At 41.1% G+C, this 21,412-nt stretch overlaps 2 protein-coding genes across 2 annotated transcripts; one reads left to right on the forward strand and one right to left on the reverse strand.

Annotated features, from left to right (window-relative positions):
* The first annotated feature begins 9,760 nt into the window (after positions 1-9,760).
* On the forward strand, positions 9,761-13,626 carry tarbp2 (TAR (HIV) RNA binding protein 2). Its single transcript, XM_058055215.2, has 7 exons — positions 9,761-9,964; positions 10,265-10,579; positions 10,652-10,721; positions 10,811-10,928; positions 11,118-11,245; positions 11,333-11,528; positions 12,228-13,626. Exons 1-7 carry the CDS (start codon positions 9,912-9,914, stop codon positions 12,383-12,385), a joined length of 1,038 nt encoding a protein of 345 aa, XP_057911198.2. The 5' UTR covers positions 9,761-9,911; the 3' UTR covers positions 12,386-13,626.
* Positions 13,627-14,073: 447 nt separating this feature from the next.
* On the reverse strand, positions 14,074-18,760 carry tespa1 (thymocyte expressed, positive selection associated 1). The gene is made up of 7 exons (XM_078798362.1): positions 18,712-18,760; positions 17,186-17,226; positions 15,604-15,640; positions 15,491-15,523; positions 15,330-15,386; positions 15,040-15,248; positions 14,074-14,792 (listed from the first exon to the last, which is right to left on the reverse strand). Exons 4-7 carry the CDS (start codon positions 15,514-15,516, stop codon positions 14,194-14,196), a joined length of 891 nt encoding a protein of 296 aa, XP_078654488.1. The 5' UTR covers positions 15,517-15,523; positions 15,604-15,640; positions 17,186-17,226; positions 18,712-18,760; the 3' UTR covers positions 14,074-14,193.
* Positions 18,761-21,412: the final 2,652 nt, after the last annotated feature.

Raw genomic sequence — 21,412 nt, forward strand, 5'->3', positions numbered from 1 at the left:
TAAACAACAATAGCTGCTTCTCTGCTGGGAGTCATTCCAACACAGTTTTTTTTACTATATCAATAAATCATGCTGGGCGGCACGGCGGTCTAGTGGTTAGCGCGCAGACCTCACAGCTAGGAGACCAGGGTTCAATTCCACCCTCGGCCATCTCTGTGTAGAGTTTGCATGTTCTCCCCGTGCATGCGTGGGTTTTCTCCGGGTACTCCGGTTTCCTCCCACATTCCAAAAACATGCTAGGTTAATTGGCGACTCCAAATTGTCCATAGGTATGAATGTGAGTGTGAATGGTTGTTTGTCTATATGTGCCCTGTGATTGGCTGGCCACCAGTCCAGGGTGTACCCCGCCTCTCGCCCGAAGACAGCTGGGATAGGCTCCAGCATCCCCCTGCCACCCTAGTGAGGATAAGCAGCATAGAAGATGGATGTTTTTTTTTTATCTTCATGTTTGTTTGCGCACACACATGATAAAGCCATTATTGTGATAATAGATATTAGAGTGTCCCTGAATGCATCTCGCGTTCTTGTAATGACAACAAGGAAGTGTCGTTCCCAGGATGAACGGACACGAGATAGTGAGTTGGAGATACATACAGTATATGGTGTTGTAATTATATTGCTGTGTGACTGTGTGGGGACACTCCACTGTGCTACAGTCTGCCGTCGTAACAGAAACGCATGCTTACTGTGGTGTGCATGCGTTAATTCCATAAAAAAGCCAAATTAATAAAATAAATTAGCTCCCACTATGAACACGTTGTCTTTGACAGCCTTAAATAAGACAACAAACAAAATATGTCTAATAAGTGTCATTTGGTCAATCACACACAGTTTGGGTAATTTGCGTCATAAAACTTCATACAGATCCTGAGTATTCTAAAGTTTGATGTTTGCTGCTGTAATATTCCTCAACACCCTAATGATTATACACGTGTAACCGCTTTTTTCCTTAACAACAAAGCCACTTTTAAAGTTGAAACGGGGGCTACTCCCCTGGCTGCCCAGCACTAAACGAGGCCATTTTGTTTATAGGAGCTGTGGGAGGCTTGTGGGTGACTTTGTTGCCCCTTTAAAAACATAATACGCCCCCCATTTAATGGCCTCCGGATGACAAATTACTGCCAGGGTACAAATGAAGTGAAGGAAATTGCAACGTGTGACACATCGTAAGAAGTTTGAACATTTCATAACTCAATCACAGGCTGCAGAAGATGAAGACAGGAATGATTCATATCCATCAACGAAAACGATCTCTTCATTTATCATCTAACCATGACAGTATATTTGTAATCAGACAAATTATTCATTTTTACATCCATCCATTTTCTATGCTGGAGCCTATTCCAGCTGTCTTCGGGCGAGAAGCGGGGTACACCCTGGACTGGTGGCCAGCCAATCACAGAGCACATATAGACAAACAACCATTCACACTCACATTCATACCTATGGACAATTTGGAGTCGCCAATTAACCTAGCATGTTTTTGGAATGTGGGAGGAAACCGGAGTACCCGGAGAAAACCCACGCATGCACGGGGAGAACATGCAAACTCCACACAGAGATGTCCAATGGAAATTCGAACCCCAGGTTTCCCCGAACACATGACTGCGTGGCCAACATGCTAACCACGCTGAAAAACAAAAAAACAAGATAGTGATAAATAATAGTAGTCATGATGATTTTTATGTAGCTGTATATTGGAGCAAATGGGAAAAATATATATGTACGTATATACAGTATATGTGTAAAAAAAAAATAATGACTGAATCTGACAAGAATACAATTCATTCATTCAGTCATTAATTTAACTGCCACATTAATGATATATAAAATTCAAATCATTAATTTTTACTGACAGAGGACGATATTATTATTACATCCCAATGTGTGGCCTAGGGGTCATTTGCAGGCCTGTGACATGTATTTTATTGGCCCGTGGCACACTGTAGAAATAAAATAAAATAAAAATAACAACAAAAATGGAAAAACTACAGACAAAAGAAAGAACATAAAGAGAAAAAATGCTGACACTAACAATAATATAAAAAAAATCTGTATAACTTTTTCTAGCCCATTTCAAACATTTTTAAAACATACAAATGTCATATAATATACATATGAATGTATGTAAACACTGCGTTAATCCCTACATGTGTGGGTCGGCGCTCCGATTCCTGGTCCAACAATGTACTGTCCCTATTGCATGCATGGAAGCATTGCCAGTTGAGTATGAATGTGAGACTCTTTAGTGCAGGGGTCTCAAACTCAATTTACCTGAGGGCCATCGGAGCTAGGTTCTGGGTGAGAAAAAAAACAAAAAAAAAACAAAACGCATTTATTAAAAACTGGAAAAAAAAATCAATAAAAAAAACTATCTTCAATGCTTTTGCTTCTGCTATACCCTACACTTTTTCAGTACTTTGGTTCCGGTTTTCCAAAATATCTGATAAAACATTGTTCTCAAATATCTTAATTTTCATTTTTCTATACACAAAATAAGATTTAAAAAGATAAATAAACAAATTAAGAATAAAGACAATACATCAATCAATCAGTAATAAAACAGCAAATAAGAAAAACGTAAGAAACCACATACAGTTGGTAGAGAAATTATTTTTTTCAGATTCAAATGTACAGTATTAACAGTTATTTAACCTTTAACATGAACATAATAATTTTACCCAATTAGCAAGTTAGCATCGCACTCAGTTCCATCTGGGAGCAGCGTGGTAACTTTAACAACATGTTTGATGAGATGCTTTATCTTGACGTGTATTTATCGTTTTATTCCAAATCATTTGGGGTAACAGGGTAGGGTAACAGTATGGTGGCGGGGCAAAATCATGTTAATTGTATCCGGTGTGCACACAGCTTTAAGCTGTCATTTCAACATTAAACTTTGGTATCAAGGTGGGGGCCTCAAACTAGCGTCTCACGGGCCGCATTTGGCCCGCGGGCCGCGAGTTTGAGACCCCTGCTTTAGTGCAAAGCCCACCGCAAGCTGTTTCCTTCGACTTGTCGCATTAGTTCATCATTTATTTATCTCCATTTATGATGTTTATTCATTTTACACACCCACGCACCCTCTCTCATGGTTGGAAAAACACTTAGGCCCATTTAAACTTCATTTCAAATGTTCCCCGCTTCAGAAAACTCTTCCTATCGTGATGGGACTCTGACTGACATGCAGACCAAACTGGTCTTGTTTTCTTTGTGACGCGCAAGCCACAAAAGACTTCCTTGGAACATTTCAAGTAGAAAGGCTTTAAGAGAGAATATATATATATACATATATATATAGGTGGGGAAATTGGGTAAGAGAAGACAACAGAATAATAAACAACCAAATGGTGGTTTGGAGCGATTAGAAAAAAAAGGCAAGAGTGACAGCGAAAGAGAGTCAAGTTCTGGAACGGGAGCAGCGTGGTTGGAAGCCGGAGCCGGGTTGGCAGGGCTTTGGTGGAGGAGTGTGGTGGTTCAGAAGTCCTCCAGCGAGAGGCGCCACTGTGACCGGCGGGGGCCCGGACCGTGAGCGGCCTCAATGCCCCCCACCTCCCCTCCCACAACTCCCCCTTCTCCTTCACCAGCGGCCCTGCTACCAAACCCCTCCAACCCCAAAGCCACTGGCAGGCTGCGCTTCATTATGTTGATTTTCATATACTCAAGGAATATCTATTGTGGCTTAACACACACACACACAATTACATGTCACTCAGTAGCATACACAGACACACATGCACACTTTACCACCCCGCATTATATTAATATTTAAGGCCAGAAAATATGAATCTCTTGATCTGTGGCCAAGAACTTAGATGGGGAAAATCTTTCAGATGTTTTTTTGCACAGAGGAGCAATGACAATGTCTAACACTGCATGATGCCTCTGTGAGTAGGTACACATTTCAGAAGCATTTTATGACTGTATAGATCAGAAGTCTCAAACTCAATTTACCTGGGGGCCACTGGAGCTAGGGTCTGGGCAAGGCTGGGGCCGCATCAGGTTTTCCAAAAAAAAAACAAAAAAAAACGCATTTATTAAAAACAGAAAAATATACAAACTTTTTCATTGCTTTGGTTCTGATTTTTGACAATAAAATCTCTGATAAAACATTCCACTGTTCTCAAATATCTTATTTTTTATTTTTCTGCACAAAATAAGATGAAAAATAAATAAATCAAGGATAAAGAAAATCAATCAATCAGTAATAAATAAATATAATAATAATAAAACGGCAAATAATAAAAACTTAAGAAACCACATATAGTTGGTGGGTAGACAAATTATTTTTTTCAGATTAAAATGAACAAAGCATTATTAGAGCCCTGTAGACATGACAAAACACAACTATAGTCACATTTATACTTTTTTTATTTACAACATATTGCGCAACTGCAGGGTCTTGAGACACATGCTAACTCGCAAACTAGAGAGCTAGCGACCTAAACGGAAGCCTTCAAGTTATTTCCTTTAAACTTAAATAGCCAAAAACTTACCACTTCCACACGGATAGTAGTCATTGTACAACTTGTATAGCAGTATAGAGTTACTATCCGTTGAATATGAATGAAAATATGCTAGATCATGTTGGAAATCTACCAGCTCATAATAAAGCAGATCATACACTGCAGAATGTCGCAGTACATGTCGGAATTCATGTTTTTCTTAAGTGAACCACAGCTCCCCTGTGCCTGCAGCACACATGCAGCACCAGACCATGGCGAGAACACCATCATGCTCGACTAAAAGCAAGACACATTTATCTTGCTAGTCACTTGTGTTCCATATATAAACAATAATGGCTGTGTGACACATCTATACTGCTATACAAGCAGTATTTGACACGTTCTCTGAACCTGCTGACTGAAAACCTGATAAGAGTCCAAATTTAAAGTTGAGGTGCACTAATCATAAAAAAAACATAATGTAAAAAGATACCTGCACAATGTTATGTTCATGAAAAGCAGTGGCTCTGTTACTGGTGTCATTATTAGATTCAATTCAGGTCCGCGTCCCTCTGCTACTCTCTTCAATTGCCATTGTTCACACGCCACACAATCCAGGTTTAAGCCCTAAATATGCATTTTATACACTTATTAAATGCATTTAAGGTATACAATGTACAGATACTCACCACTGCTGGCCTGTTGCAATTCCAGAAACGATTTACCATAATATATCAACTTGTAGAGTTCAATTCCACCCTCGGCTATCTCTGTGTGGAGTTTGCATGTTCTCCCCGTGCATGCGTGGGTTTTCTCCGGGTACTCCGGTTTCCTCCCACATTCCAAAAACATGCTAGGTTAATTGGTGACTCCAAATTGTCCATAGGTATCAATGTGAGTGTGAATGGTTGTTTGTCTATATGTGCCCTGTGATTGGCTGGCGACCAGTCCAGGGTGTACCCCGCCTCTCGCCCGAAGACAGCTGGGATAGGCTCCAGCACCCCCGCGACCCTCGTGAGGATAAGCGGTAGAAAATGAATGAATGAATTCACCTTGCTGCAATTTTGCCAAATGAACTTTTGCATTTGACAGCACAAAACTATGGTGCATTTGAGGGAAATCCATTATCAGTGAAGCATAAAGTCATCCATCCATCCATTTTCTATGCCACTTATCCTCACGAGGGTTGTGGTATGCTGGAGCCTATCCCAGCTGTCTTTAGGAGAAAGGCGGGGTACACCCTGGACTGGTTGCCAGCCAATCACAATGCACATATAGACAAACAACCATTCACACTCACATTCATAACTTAATTGGTTGTTTAATTGGTTATATTCAACCACAAAACAGCATAATTTGCTAATTAATATATTCTTGACCCATGTTGATGGAGTAAAGTGTCAATGGGTTACTGTACATCATTTTTGATTGATTTGAAAGGTTGAGCGCGCAGACCTCACAGCTAGGAGACCAGGGTTCAATTCCACCTTCCACCATCTCTGTGTGGAGTTTGCATGTTCTCCCCGTGCATGCGTGGGTTTTCTCCGGGTACTCCGGTTTCCTCCCACATTCCAAAAACATGCTAGGTTAATTGGCGACTCCAAATTGTCCATAGGTATGAATGTGAGTGTGAATGGTTGTTTGTCTATATGTGCCCTGTGATTGGCTGGCCACCAGTCCAGGGTGTACCCCGCCTCTCGTCCGAAGACAGCTGGGATAGGCTCCAGCACCCCCGCGACCCTCGTGAGGAAAAGCGGTAGAAAATGAATGAATGAATGAAAGGTCCTGCTGTATAACAAAGCCAAATATGTGCAGAGTCCCTAGGTGTGTCACTGCACCGGTTCCGTTCATGTTAAGCTGAAGAGTGTGTGTGGCCGGCAAACAGAAACATGAATATGAGGTGTTTGTGAAGTGTTAAATGAAGAAACGTGCATGCTAGTCTTACTAGCAGTAAGGCCTTGCACATGCATAGTGCCCCGGTGCGACTGTGATCATTAACAAAGCAATTGCTTCAGACACAAATCCCTTAAACAGCCTCGGTTTTGGGTCTCTTTGCTTCCACCCCAACCCACCTCCTGTCTCCGCGCCCCCTTGACAGCCACCAACCACGGCCGCTGCCAAAAATAATACAGGAGCGCCACTCGAACCCCGCGCCTCGCCACAAGCGCAGCTAGGCCGCAAGAGAGGGATCAAAACACACACAAAAAAGGAAACACATCATATTGAGGAAGGAGGAGGAGGAGGGATGGCGGTGGGGGAGCACATCGGTGCCGCTCCACGCTTGACGATATCTGCTGATGATTTTGGCAACAAAAGGAAGCAGACATACTAGGGGCAGCAACCCGAGGCAGGCTGGAAGAAAGTGTGTTTGCGGACACGCACGTGCATTCTGGATGAAGCATAACGTAACATTTATTTCTGATCTCATTCAGTCAATGATTTAACCACCACGCCAATAAAAGCACGCGCATTACCACGCCAACAAATTAAACCCTGAGCCCACCGAATGAAACACGAGCGTACAAGGCAAATGATTAGCAAAAAGTATAAATAACAAGCGCGAAAGAGATAAATGGCCGGTGGTTTGACTCCCAGTAGGCTGCCCGTCGTCACGGCCGCTTCGTTCCTATGTTGCATTTGGCAAAGTGTGTGGCACGCTGACGCCAATGAATAAAGTCGTCAAGGATCCAAGCCCTGTTTCGACGGTGTCGTGGGATTAATTGCACAACCGCGGAAATAAGGAGAGCTGATGGAGAAGCGGAAAAATACGGCAGAGAAATATTTCATGGAAATGCTGCTACAACAGTTGGGCCCAGGCTTCGCTTGACTTGTGGGACCGGAGCATTTTTGTGGGGTCTCTGCACTGAGATCCAAAGTACAGCGTGATAATGGAAAAATAAGAATAATCACTTGTGTACTATCAACAAATACCGACAGAAGGCTGCCAAAAGCAGTATGAAGCTTCATATTCGTTTGGTAGCCCTCACAACAAATGCACATTGTATGAAAGTGTGTCTGCTGCATTGATGTGTGTCTTGCGTCATGAAACTCACCATAGTTGTGGGTGTTTCTGCTTAATCACTGGACCAGCGAGGTGCATTGGATGTGGCCTCCATGAGTCCTGTGTACAATGAACTGACTTAGGAGTTCATTTAAGTATACTGTAAGTTCCTACTTACACTATAACTCAACTTACACCGCAGTCTCGGAGCTAATCGGATCTTGTTCGTAACCTGAGAACTACCTGTGGCAATGGTTGAAACTCAACTTGAAAGCTCCCACCATGGTCACAGCAACATGGGTGACAACAAAAGCAGAAGCAGTATGACACATATAATTCATTTGGTACCCCTCATAACTGACATGCATTCTGTGGAGTGAACCAAACTGTAGGCCAAAGGCTATAGTTAAGTTTTTATTGTGTGTCAGCAACATTTGGTGTTGGCAATCCGAGAGATCAGAAATCCACAAATGGATAAAACTAAAAATAATTATGTCATTTGAACTTTTTTTAAGCACATATCTAAATTTCTACGTATCTAAATTTGAGAAATTGTTGCAGCAATTTTAATTACATTCATGATACTCATTATAATCCCTCAAGGAGAAATTAAATTTACATTATTTTCCAGACTACAAGTTGCACTATTTTCATAGTTTGCTGGTTCTTCAACTTAGTTAGGTGCAGCTGAAATATTAACTAAACCATATTTTCCGTATTATAAGGCTTTTAAAATATAAGGCTTTATAAAACAATGCTAAATAAGCATTAAAGTGAAACAGGCTCTTCACCCGCTGACCAAAAGTTTAAGACAAAGCCAAAATCTGGCAAAAATGTATTCAGTATCATTTTCTGTTAATGGTAAAGGCAAAAAAGCCTTTCTCTCTTTGAATGCATAAGCAAGGCCTCTCATAGCGCAATTACTGCAGTAAGACGGTCATTTGAAACTTCTTCAAAGGTCCTGAGGGTTATGGACTACCATAACTACCTTTTACTAAAAAGCCAAGTGGTAGACCCAAAAAAATATCACCGGCCCTGAGCCGAAGGATCCCATTGGCTGTCCATCAAGACACAGGATGATCCTTGGCCCAAATGAAGTTTGTTACTGGTGCCGAGTGCAGTCCAATAAGATCGGACGGTATCTGCGAGAGAAGCGTGTTAAGAACGACGCCTTCAACGCCACAAAATTGGGTGTTTGGAATTTGCACGAGAGCACTAAACATGGAACATGGAGAGAACAAGGAGATCCCACCTGAGATGTTTCCCACATGGCACTTTGGAGAGAGCAGCTAGCTGTGTGGAGGTGTTGCAGGGGGCATCCCTCATGATTGATAGCCCTCATCTGTGTGGTAATGACTTGGCTTTTCCAACAGGAGAACAAATCTCACAATGCCTGTCAGAAAGTCGCCTGAGGGACAGAAGAATAAACTCACTCTTTTGGACGGTCCTGCGTATACCTCTGATCTAAATCCAACTGAGAACATTTCAGGATGGATGGCAAGGGAGGTGTACAAAATTGGACATCGTTTTCTATGCCGCTTATCCTCATCAGGGTCACGGGAGTATGCTGGAGCCTATCCCAGCTGACTTTGGGCCTGCGGCGAGGTACACCCTGGCCAATCGTAGGCCACATATAGACAAATAACCATTCACACTCACAATCATATGTACCTATGGATAATTTGGAGACAATTTAGATTAGGTTAAATTAAATATATTTTGCACAACATTGTAAACACAGCTGGGATAGGCTCCAGCACCCCCGCGAGGATAGGTAGAAAATGAATGAATGAATGAATGAATTGTGAAGTATTGAGATGCATTAGTAAATGTAAGTGTGTGGTAAATAAATCATGAACAAATGGCGCCCTCTTCAGGATAAGCGAGTCACTTCATGCTGATAATTTTTTTTTTGTCATGGTAGTAACGACGATATTGATCTCGACATCTTTTTCCACCATTAAATTACCGGCTTTTAATGCCAAAGAGTGTTTTGTTTGACAAATAAACACAAAAATTAAAAACTCCAGCTCGCCTAAAAGATAATTGAAGCATTGCATTAGACTATGCATTGTTAATGTGGCTGTTCTCCACTCACCTTGTAGCGGCTTATTTGTATGCTGTGAGAATTCTCACCTTACCGCCCTGACATCTTAAGCGTGTGTTTTAAATTCCCGCCCGTCTCTCTTGCACCCAATTAATGATAACTCAGAGCGTCTAACTCACTTGGTGTTTTCCGGTGAGCAAAACAAACCATACTCTTCTGCCCAATCAGAACTGCGAGATGGTGACGCTAAGAATACGTCATATCTATGCGACCACAACAGAAGAAGCGGTTTGTTTTACATGTTGCTGTGGTTGTTACCCCGTTTGACTTTGAAAATATCGTCTAATGAAAGGAAGTGTTTGTTTTGGTGGTGGGGGTTGCCATCCGAATACAACCGGCTGTCTGCGTGAAATAGGGAATGACCGACGAGACATCATCGGACAGCTGGAAGAGAAACTCCGGGTGCTCCAGGTAGAGCTCCATCAAGGCTAAACTAGCTTAGCATGATTATATTGTGTAAGCTTTTTGTAAAACAGCAACATGTTAATGCTACTCCTGCATGTACACGATAGATATAATTAATATAATATTGACATTTTTGAATGGCACTGTTAATATGGTTATTATTGTAGTTGACAGTTGTGTAGAACTCAAATCATTCTGACACTTTTTGTTTTGATTACCCGAGAGACTCTATTATCATTGGAAAGCCACTTTTTAATGCTTTGACTATGACGTTATTTGTCTTAATGTGTTTTTTTTATGTTTCAGTATTGAGCAAATGCTGGCTGTGAATCCCGGAAAGACGCCAATTAGTCTGCTGCAGGAGTATGGAACGCGGATAGGCAAGACACCCGTGTATGACCTGCTGAAGGCCGAGGGACAGGCCCACCAGCCCAACTTCACGTTCCGTGTGTCCGTGGGAGAGATCAGCTGCACCGGCCAAGGCCCCAGCAAGAAGGCGGCCAAGCACAAAGCAGCCGAGGCTGCTCTGAAGATGCTCAAGGGAGGCCTCGCAGGTCCCACCGCTGTTGGTGTCGAAGGAGAAGTGTTTATCGGGGTTGACGTGCCTGCTGATGGAGAGAGGTGACTTTGAATGTTTTTAGATATTAGCTACACTATAAACACCTGGATCTGACATGGATGCCTTTTGTGCAGCTCCCCATCGGACATGAAGACTTTAACCACTTCTCAACAGTCTGAATGTAACCCCGTTGGAGCACTACAGGTGTGTGTGCGTTACATTTTTTCATATAAAATCTATATTTTTGAAAGAAAAGAGTCGTAACATCTTTTGAGTATTTCTCCAACTGCCAGGAGTTGGTTGTGCAGAAAGGATGGCGTCTACCAGAGTACACAGTCACACAGGAGTCTGGTCCAGCACATCGCAAAGAATTCACCATGACGTGCAGAGTCGAGAGGTTCATGGAAATTGGTAGGATGCATCCTCTTTCTTTGTTGTGCTCATTTTTATTTAACCATCACTAATCAGACTTCACTTCAGGGAGGCAGTCTAAGAGGGGGGGGGGTGCTCGTCAATTATCCTGTTTTAGACAGGATGCTGTGTTATTATCCAGTCAAACTGTGAGCCAAAGATGACTCCCAATTTTCTGTGCCACATCAGGAAGCGGTACTTCCAAGAAGTTGGCCAAGAGGAATGCAGCAGCTAAAATGTTAGCACGGATACACGATGTCCCCGTCGACCTGAGGACCAGCAACGACGCAGACCTGGAAGAGGACACGTTTAACTTGGTGAGAGAAATGTCCTGCATCACTGGTGGACATTTTATTCCAGAATAGCAGCTATATCGGTTCTCTCATGTGCATTGTTCCACATAGAATACGGGGAGCAGAGCGGATGCGTGCAAAAGCAAAGGCTACAGCTGCACGTGGGACTCCCTGAGGAACTCCGCTGGCGAGAAGATCCTTCAGCTCCGCAGTCACCCTCTGGGCATGCCCTCCGACTCCAACTTCTGCTCGCTGCTAAATGACCTGTCGACTGAGCAATGCTTTGATGTCAGCTACCTGGATTTAGGTGAGTTATCCACTCAGTGGTTGTGTGTGGATGGACGAGAACTTTTGTTTTGTGTCATTAATTGTGCAATATTCTGTCATGTTTTTAAACACATAGAATTTTAATTGGTGTGTATACTATATGTGTATAAACTATATGTTTTGGTGTGCATGTTTACATGAGTTTTTGAGGCTTATTCGAACTCATACTGGGTTTTTTTTTTCCTATACATAATGGCGGTTAGCATTTTCTCCCCGTGCATGCCTGGGTTTTCTCCGGGTACTCCGGTTTCCTCCCACATTCCAAAAACATGCTAGGTTAATTGGCGACTCCAAATTGTCCATAGGTATGAATGTGAGTGTGAATGGTTGTTTGTCTATATGTGCCCTGTGATTGGCTGACGACCAGTCCAGGGTGTACCCCGCCTCTCGTCCAAAGACAGCTGGGATAGGCTCCAGCACCCCCGCAACCCTCGTGAGCAAAAGCGGTAGAAAATGAATGAATAATGGCGGTTAATAACTGGCAGTAGGCGCAATCATATTAGTTATACATCCCTGTCATATTGAGTCCTTCTGTTTGTTTGTTCTATGCATGGTAGCAGTTATCATTAATAACTGTCAGGAGGGGCCACCACATACTGTAGATAAAGTCAGACATGATGTAATTCAAAGATGCCTTCATTGTTGATTTACTGTTATTTGTTCTCTTGCTGGTTGACAGAGGAGCCCAGCCTGAGCGGGCTGTGCCAGTGTTTGGTGGAACTGTCCACGCAGCCAATCACGGTGTGCCACGGCTTCGCTCCCAGCGTAGAAGCCGCTCGGGCCAACGCGGCCCACAATGCACTGCAGTACCTCAAAATCATGGCAGGGGGGAAGTGATTGGTTAGTACATGTATGACGCATGCCATGAATTCAAAAATCCGAAATACCTCACTTTTTTTTTTTTTATGAAATAACCTACAATGATAGACCCCTCTATGGTGACATTGAATTGCTGCCAGGGAAAATTGAAATGCTATTTTATTAGTTCTTTTCCGTTTTTATACCCACAATATTACAAAAAGACTACTGAATAAACACAAAGTCTTTTAAAGACTGCCCATTTTTACAAGATATGTGATACTGCCTTGGTGAAGTTTATTCTCTTTTGGCCGCTATTGTAATTTTTCACTGAAAACATGTTTTAAACATTGGAAATAAATTCTTCCATGTTGCCTTTTGGCACTTTATGACAGTAATGTAAAATATGAAACATTTCTCTTCAACCCAAATGCAGAACAGTGTTTTAAAAATAAATGGTATGATGAATTACAGTACCTCACAGTTTTCATGTCATTCAATGTCAATATTTTTTCTCGTGGTGGCAAGTACGTATTTTTTTTTTAGTACTCGACACAATCACTATTCGTCATGTTTCTTAATTTCCCACCTTTTTGTATATATTTTTAATGAAAAAGCATTAATTATACACTCTGGTTGCCATTTTTGTTTCATAACTGTACCGAAAACATTGATCTTTTCTATTTTATTATTCTTTTGTGACATCTGGAGCATTTTGTGTACTGCTGCACTTGTGTTACAATTGTTAAGACCAGTTAAAATATTGCACGATTTTGCTCTGTTTGATCTTTAGAAGGTTCTGCATAGTCCTTCAAAATGCAAAAAGAAAAAAATTGATTTATTGCAAACAAGCTGTTCATCAAAAGTTGAAGACCACAGGGTGCAAGGTTTATTCTCTGATGAAAAAAATGTAACCTTGACATTCCTGATGCTTTTCAATGTTACTGGCATGACAAGGAGATCCCACCTGATGTTTTCCAAACGGTACAGTGGAGGGGGTGCATCATGACCTGGGGTGATCTCAGGGTTTGAGCTATGATCATAAATGTCAGATGAGCTGATAACCAGCGTATATATTCCACTTTAATGCTTTCTTCTGTTTGCATTTTGAAAACTTAACTTAGAACCTCCTTAAGATCCAACAGTGCAAAATGTATATTCCTGCAATTTTTCACCTGGTCTTCAAATTTTGATCAGGAGTGTATTGAATTAATGTGGTGCTGTCTTTTGTTTTTTTTTTTTTTAATGAAATGAAATAAAGTATGCAGTCTCAGTTTTTACGCAGACGTTGTGCTGGCTTTTTTTGCATGGTCCAACATGATGGTGGCTATGTTGTCCAACCATAAATAAAGGGAAAAATAAAGGAAAATTATCCTAGTGAAAGTTATAATATAATGGGAATGAAGTCAAAGTGTTATGAAAGTAATATGAAAATACAAAAAGAAAATTTAAGATAATTTAATAAGTGGAAACATTTGAAAAATACATTTTAAAAAAATGAGAAAGATGCAAAGACCCCAGTTCATAATACACTTTGCTACCAATGTCACAGAGCCGACATGCAGTTTTTTGGTTAAAAAATATATATAAAAATATAACATGCTTTCCAAAATATCAAATTCTATGTGGCCCTTGGTGGAAAGAAAGTTTTGACACCCTCTAACACATATGTCATCATATTCCTACATTTTGAAAAAATACCTGACAATTTTAAGGATGATCAAGCTTTTTCACCATTCAATGGGATCCTGGTGATTTGCAGCATTAGCTAAAGCAGTTAAGTGTAATACACTTTCCTACCACCTGTGGCAGTAAAGTGTCAACTGACTAGCAGACTGATCACAAGCTCAAAACCTCAAACTCAAATGAGTTGACTGTGGAGGTAGTTGCTGTGCAGGGAAGATGTCTGAATGTTGGCTGCTAAGCGTGTTGCTAACAGGAAATGTGACTTCCTCCTCATCAAACTCAAAGATGCTGGACTTATCTTGGAGTCCAAGGTTTGTGCTCCATCTTTGAAAGCATGTCTGGTGTGTTTCCACCACACTTTTTGACCCCAGTGATGAGACACCAGTGTCTCTACTGGTGTCCACCAATTCCTGTCTCTTGGTAGCATCCATCTGGACCGGATCAGGGAATTGATCCACTGGCAGGCTGGTTGTCGTCGTTGTTGTTCTTCTTCTCGGTGAGGGCAGAGGTGATGTGGAGTCAGACCCCCGCGGTGACCCAGTATAGAGACACATCTTGGAGACGGTGTCCTTAAACCTATCAGCAGGGGAGCGTGGCTCGCTATGAACGCTGCTCCTGAAGCGCTCCATCTTCTCAACGGGTGAGGTGAAGGTGAATTCCAGTGCCGCCAGTTTTCGTAGAGGCGTGCGGGACACGTGCGAGTACAAGGAATAGAAAGCGTTGGCCATCTCCGTCAGTGCCTGGACTTGTCTGAAACGACCTAGGGAGGGACCACATTGAGCTTGAAATGAACAGTGACTCCTATTAAAAGTGGTTAGGGCTCCATAAGACCCCTGTCACACTGCCTGTAAAACCTTTACAGTTCTCTATCAATGGGACCAACATGGACAAAGTGGACCAGGCAATTGACCTTAGCCGTATCTTATCATAAGCCGATTTTGGCTTGCTTTCTGCTTTATGAAGCTCTACCTCTCAAACAGAACAATTTTAATCAGGAATGTACTTACTAGCAATACACAAGCTAGGGTCCTCCTCTCGTATCCGCCTGAGCTGCGAGTCCAGGAAAAGGCGAAAGTTGATGCCCCGAGCTTGCGACGGGAAGTTGAGGAAACGAGGAGGGATGCGCACGGTGAGAAGTGGCTCATCGCAGCCGAAACCCATCTCGTACAGCGTGTCTTCCGCATCCTCCCAACGCAACTGTAAGACCTCCGGAACACTACACGAGAGAGAAAAGACGGAATAACCCAAAAGCAGCATTAATAGTGAATATTTATATACAGTAACATCGGGCCGATACCTTGTTGTGGCGTTCCATGCACTGGAGCAAAGTGATGGACGTTTGTTGGGAGATGTGCTGTTAGGAATGGGGTGAAAAATAATGAACATTACCTGAAAAAATACTGACATTAACACATCTACAGTACATGGTCAGACTTACAGTATACGTTTAGTACTCACATGCTTTCTGTAGTGGCTGCATGCATTGCTTGGCTTCATCATTAGCATAGAGTGCAAAAAAAGACAATTTAGCGTCTAAAGCAAGAATGATAAAGACTACAGTTACTACTCACCCCTTTTCATTGCCACCATTTAATGCTGAATCAGAACCTTATTTTAGAATAGAAGGAAGGAAGAAAGGCGTCAATATGCTTCTGTATGATAAGAGTACACGCTTGTGTGTGTGTGTGTGTGTGTGTGTGTCACTGCCATATTCTGCAAGTGACATGCAACCACACAAATACTCACTCATGCATGCTATGCAGAATGTGTAGGTATTAAAAACAACACTTCATGCTAGTTTACTTTAGATCCAATGCCCAAAGGAAATTATTTTCTGAAGAATATTCTGTACAGTTTTGGTTCCTCACTACAACTATTGTAGTATTAGGGCCACATTGACAATAAAGTCGACTTTTTTTCTCATAAATGTACAACTTTATTCTCATAATATGACTGTTTTCTCGTGTTTATTCATTCATTCATTCGCGGGGGTGCTGGAGCCTATCCCAGCTGTCTTCGGGTGAGAGGCGGGGTACACCCTGGACTGGTCACCAGCCAATCACAGGGCACATATAGACATAGACATATATACCTATGGACAATTTGGAGTCGCCAATTAACCTCGCATGTTTTTGGAATGTGGCAGGAAACCGGAGTACCCGGAGAAAACCCACGCATGCACCGGAAGAACATGCAAACTCCGCACAGAGATAGTGTTTATTTATAATATTGATAATTTATTTATTATTCAGAATAACATTCTTCTGTCGTTTTCTTTTGAATCTCAAAATCTCTGATTACTTTTTTCTTTGTAACCCTGATACTCTGTTGTACCACATCACCACAGGAAATACAAATACATGATTTCTTTGCCTGTGACATAGCTGAAGTTTGCTTAGCAAGATGTTATGTTTTTCTTTATTTTTCTCAAGCTGCTGTGACTCCCCTAGTTGCTTGAGGTGATTGATTGTACAGACTGCTGTCTGTCATGAAAGAGACATTGTGTAGCTTTTGTTGAGAATGAGAACCCTCTAGTGGCATCAAACTGTAATTACAAATCCCCTGCACAAGCGCATGGAAAGGTTTTGCATCCCCAGGAAATTAAAAAAAACCTGTATATGTAAGTGTTCTGCACATTCATCTCATTGTACATTTAATAAATGCAATTTAAAAAGATACATATTGACTACCTTGAAGAGTGGAAAAATAGCATTGGTTAGCCTATCCTAAATTCCTAAAATTACACTTAAACGTAAAATATAATAGTTTAAAATATTTCAGAAATGTTATTTTTACATATTCAATTTTAAATATTACATTAAAAAAATAGTTAAAACACATACTTTAGTCACATCCATGGGTTGAGGGCCTGTTACCCTAACACGGGGGTGGGCGAACTTTGACTTGCGGGCCCGCTTTGAGTTAAAGTTGGTCTGGGGGCCAGACTATAGATTTGATACATGCACACTAGTTTAAGCCACACGGAATTATTTATATTATTTTAAATGTAATGTCAGGAGCACTTTAAAACACATCAAATAAAATAACTGAATTTGACAGGGTTTTTGTTACTTAAAGATGTGTGATATATCATATGAATTGTGAATGCTAAAACAAACTATAAAGGGTATGTGAACGTTGACTTGTACCTACCCAAACTCCAACGGCAGCGGTTATCAAAGCAGGCCTCCAATCTGTAAGACATGTATCAGTTACACCATGCATGCATATATCACAATGTTCCTCATGAGCAAGGGCTTGCGTCTGCATAGATCTTCTCACCTGATACATGTGGCCACAAATAAAGGCTGTGCATTTCCTCCATACCTAAAACTAATTTGAAACCTGAAACATCAGGTTGCGATTTCAATCATGTAGCACAAAAAGCTATTTTTTCACTGCCTGTAAACTTCAGACATGTTTTTTTTTGTGTTGTTGTGCTGAATAAAAAGGACAGACAAATTCAACCCGGCAATTTTCCAACCTCAGCAGTAGTATTTCAAGCCCCTAGTACACTGTCCCCTAGTATGTCGCCATGTTTCCACCTTTTTTCTGTGATGCTATTTTGTATAAAAGGTCACCAACAAGGCATAGGGAGACAAAGTCAAGCCGGCAATTTTCCAACATTGGAGCTTGTAACAAAAGCCTCTTTTACACTGCCTGTAAAAGCTGACATTTTCACACACAGTTTTACATTGCTGCAGTTCCTGGATAAAAGGCCACAGACACAAAACAGGAGGACAAATCGACCTGGCAATTTTTCACCTTCAGAGGTAGTATCAACAGCCCCTTTTATACTGCCTGTAAAATCCAAATTTGTACAACATTTCCCCCCAAATGTCCGTGTTGTGTTTGGAGTAGTGACACAAAACAAGAATACTAGTCAACCAGACAATTTTCCACCTTTGCAGTGGTATCAGGATTCAATTTTACACTGCCTTCAGAAGTCATCATGTTTCGCCTTTTTTGGTGTGACATGGAACGTATAAACTAACATTTCCTCCATGCCACTGTTCTGTAGAACAGGCACTGACAAAGAAGAAGAGGACTAGTCCAACAGGCAATGGCACTCATTTGGAATAAGAGGAAAAAGTCAACCCGGCCATTTTCCAACTTTGGGACTTATATCAGCCCCTTTCACGCTGCCAGTAAAGGCAAACAATTTAAGGACACCAACACGCAACGGGAGGACCAGTACGGAAGTACTATCCGTATCCCCTTTTACACTGCCTATAAAATCTATGTCACTGTTCTGTATAACAGGCACTGACAGAAAACCAGGGAAATAGTCAACTATCGCTAAATAGTTGCTAAATATTGCTAAATATTCCACTTTAAAGTAGTATCAGAGGCCACTTTTACCCTGCCTGTACAAGCCAACATTTTCTCACCTTTTTACCATCATGTTCTGTATAAACGGCACCGACACAGAAGAGGAAGACAAAATTGATCAGGCAATTGTGTAGAGCTTTATGTATTATGTAGTATACCGTACATGTACAGTATAAGAAAATGTTGCTGTCCAGCACATTTTATACATCACATCAGACTGTGACTGACATTGTGTTACATAATGTTGCTGTCTACAAGCGCACACAGTTACGGCTATATTTGGCTGAGCTGGGTTCTGTATAAAAAGGCACAGGGAAATGTGTTGTGTTAAACTTTAAATAGCATACCTGCACTTCTGGAGCAAGTACTCAAGCTTTCCTGTGAAACATCCTGTAGAAATCAAGTAAGTGTTACTTAGGGAATATTACACAGTAGAAGTACATTTCAATCTCTCATGCCCACCATCTGCAAAAACATCATCATCTGCTCCTGAGGTGGCACTGCATGAAGGTACGACAGGGTCCATCTCCTCCAGAGTGGGCCACTGTGGGGTGTTAATTCACATCTAGAGGGTTCTAATAATAATAAAATATTCATTTTATAAATAAGGAACCCAACTCTGTTAAAAAAAAACGGCAGGGTATGGAACCAATTTAACATTCATTCATTCATTTTCTACCGCTTTTCCTCACGTCTTCGAGCGAGAGGCGGGGTACACCCTGGACTGGTCGCCAGCCAATCACAGGGCACATATAGACAAACAACCATTCACACTCACATTCATACCTATGGACAATTTGGAGTCGCCAATTAACCTAGCATGTTTTTGGAATGTGGAAGGAAACCGGAGTACCCGGAGAAAACCCACGCATGCACGGGGAGAACATGCAAACTCCACACAGAGATGGCCGAGGGTGGAATCGAACTCTGGTCCTCATAGCTGTGAGGTCTGCGCGCTAACCACTAGACCACTGTGCCACCCGCCAATTTAACATGATTAATGATTATTATTATGTTTCACTTTTGTGTCTCATAACAAATATGGTGCGTTCAAGGAGCATCGATTAATGTCCTTTGCATTAACACAAGCACAAATACTCAGTATGAAAGGTCCTGGAGGGTTAAATGTACCACATGCATTTAAAACTATCTAATGTTTTACTATGTCAATGAAACTGCTGTGAAATGTGTTCATGAAAGCAACAAAGAAAGTAGTCCCTATAACTGCTTAACTTTATGCTAAGGTGATATATACAGTCCAAAACCAGGACTACAAAAAAAAAAGAAGCATTACCTGATTTTGAGTGCTGCTTTCAGTTTGCAGCCACCTGCTCACATGCTCTTTACATTTCCTGCTGTGTCAAAGCAAAGCACCTGAAGCTTATTTGCAATCTGAGGCTGGCTTTTCATGCTCTATGCAGGCCTCTTCTGCTTTGCGGTGATGGAATTCACAATTGTGACTTTCGGCTTCAGTCCAAGTTGCTTGGATGACTTCTAAGGGGTGTGGATGTACTGTGCCGCATGCCAACCGTCATATACCACGACACATCCTGCAAAGGCAAAAAAAAAGAAAAGAAGAGGTCGTGCTATTGATAATATGAGTAGATGTGCTGGATTTGTCAGCAATGCATGCAACTGGAGCAATCACATATGAGTAATGTTATATTTGGAAAGGAAGATGAAGATATTATGCCTTTACATGTGTTGATGCACGACTGACAGCCTCCTAACACGTTCAAATAAAAGAACCCACCCACAAGAAAGACATAGAATTAGACATAGACATAGTATAGAATTGGCCAATACTACATATTTTGGCATTGATGCGATACCAGTTAAATACAGGTCCAGAATTGCCAATGCTAGCCAGGATTATTTTTACTTTTTTCAAGATCATTGAATAATTTTCATAATAATAATAACAATAATAATAATAATTATTATTATTATAATAATAATTATAATAATTCATTCATTTTCTAATGCTTTTCCTCACGAGGGTTGCAGGGGTTGCTGGAGCCGATCCCAGATGAATAATAATAATAATAATAATAATAATAATAATAATAATAATAATAATAATAATAATAATAATAATAATAATAATAATAATGATAATAATTTGTCATTTGTTGGTAATTTTATAATTCATTTATTTTTACCTCTTATCCTCATGAGGGTCATGGGAATTTCATAATTAATTTTATATAATTGTAATAAAATACAGGATAAATATTTGGGGCATTTTTTTTACATTTTAACAATAAACACATACAATAATTAAAAACAATATAACAACATCAACCCAATAATAAAAAATTCCGATCTCAGGACGATACTACCCTTCGTATCGACACTATCTACTACATTTAGATCGATCCGCCCACTCCCATGTTGCGTTCTTTCCTCCTCTCCTCCAAATGGCGGTACCCGCCCGCCTCCACGTTCTTTCCCAGCCCACAAGGCGCCACCAGGGAGTGGCTATCGGCCACGGAGGCAAGACTGAAATAACCAGCCCGCCTTCCTCACCGTGTTTGTGTTTCTGTTGGTATTAGTTAGTAGCGTTCAGTGTTTTGTCTTGTAAAAGCGACAATGTAGGCACAAGGGGGATATGGATCAATTATTTGTCGACGATTAATCATGGCGCCTGTTAAACGAAAAAAACATATAACCCTTCCATTTAACTTGGGCAGAAGCGCAACCTAGTTTAACTTGATCCCGCCCTTTTTCAGATATGAGCCAATAGGATTTGAGGCATTAGAATTGTTGGCGGAAACAACCAGAAATAACCGTTTTAATTGGATGAACGTGTAATCATTTGCAAGAGAGGTGCGCTTCTTTTGTATTAACAATGGAATGGCATGAATTACAGTTAATAGTTTTCCTTTTCCACTGCTGCACCCTGTACCTTTATTAATTTTAAAAAAACGTGCTTCGCAGGTGGAATTGTTTGGGTGTACTACTTGTGTTTGGTCGCATAACCTTTAGGATCTTTAGAATTTGCTCAGGAGTGAGTGTAAAAATATATTTCATACAAACTTGGAGAAA

This window comes from Doryrhamphus excisus, linkage group LG18, assembly GCF_037039965.1.
Source record: "Doryrhamphus excisus strain RoL-2023G ecotype Guam linkage group LG18, RoL_Dexc_Guam_v1.1, whole genome shotgun sequence".
Taxonomy (NCBI): Eukaryota; Metazoa; Chordata; class Actinopteri; order Syngnathiformes; family Syngnathidae; genus Doryrhamphus; species Doryrhamphus excisus.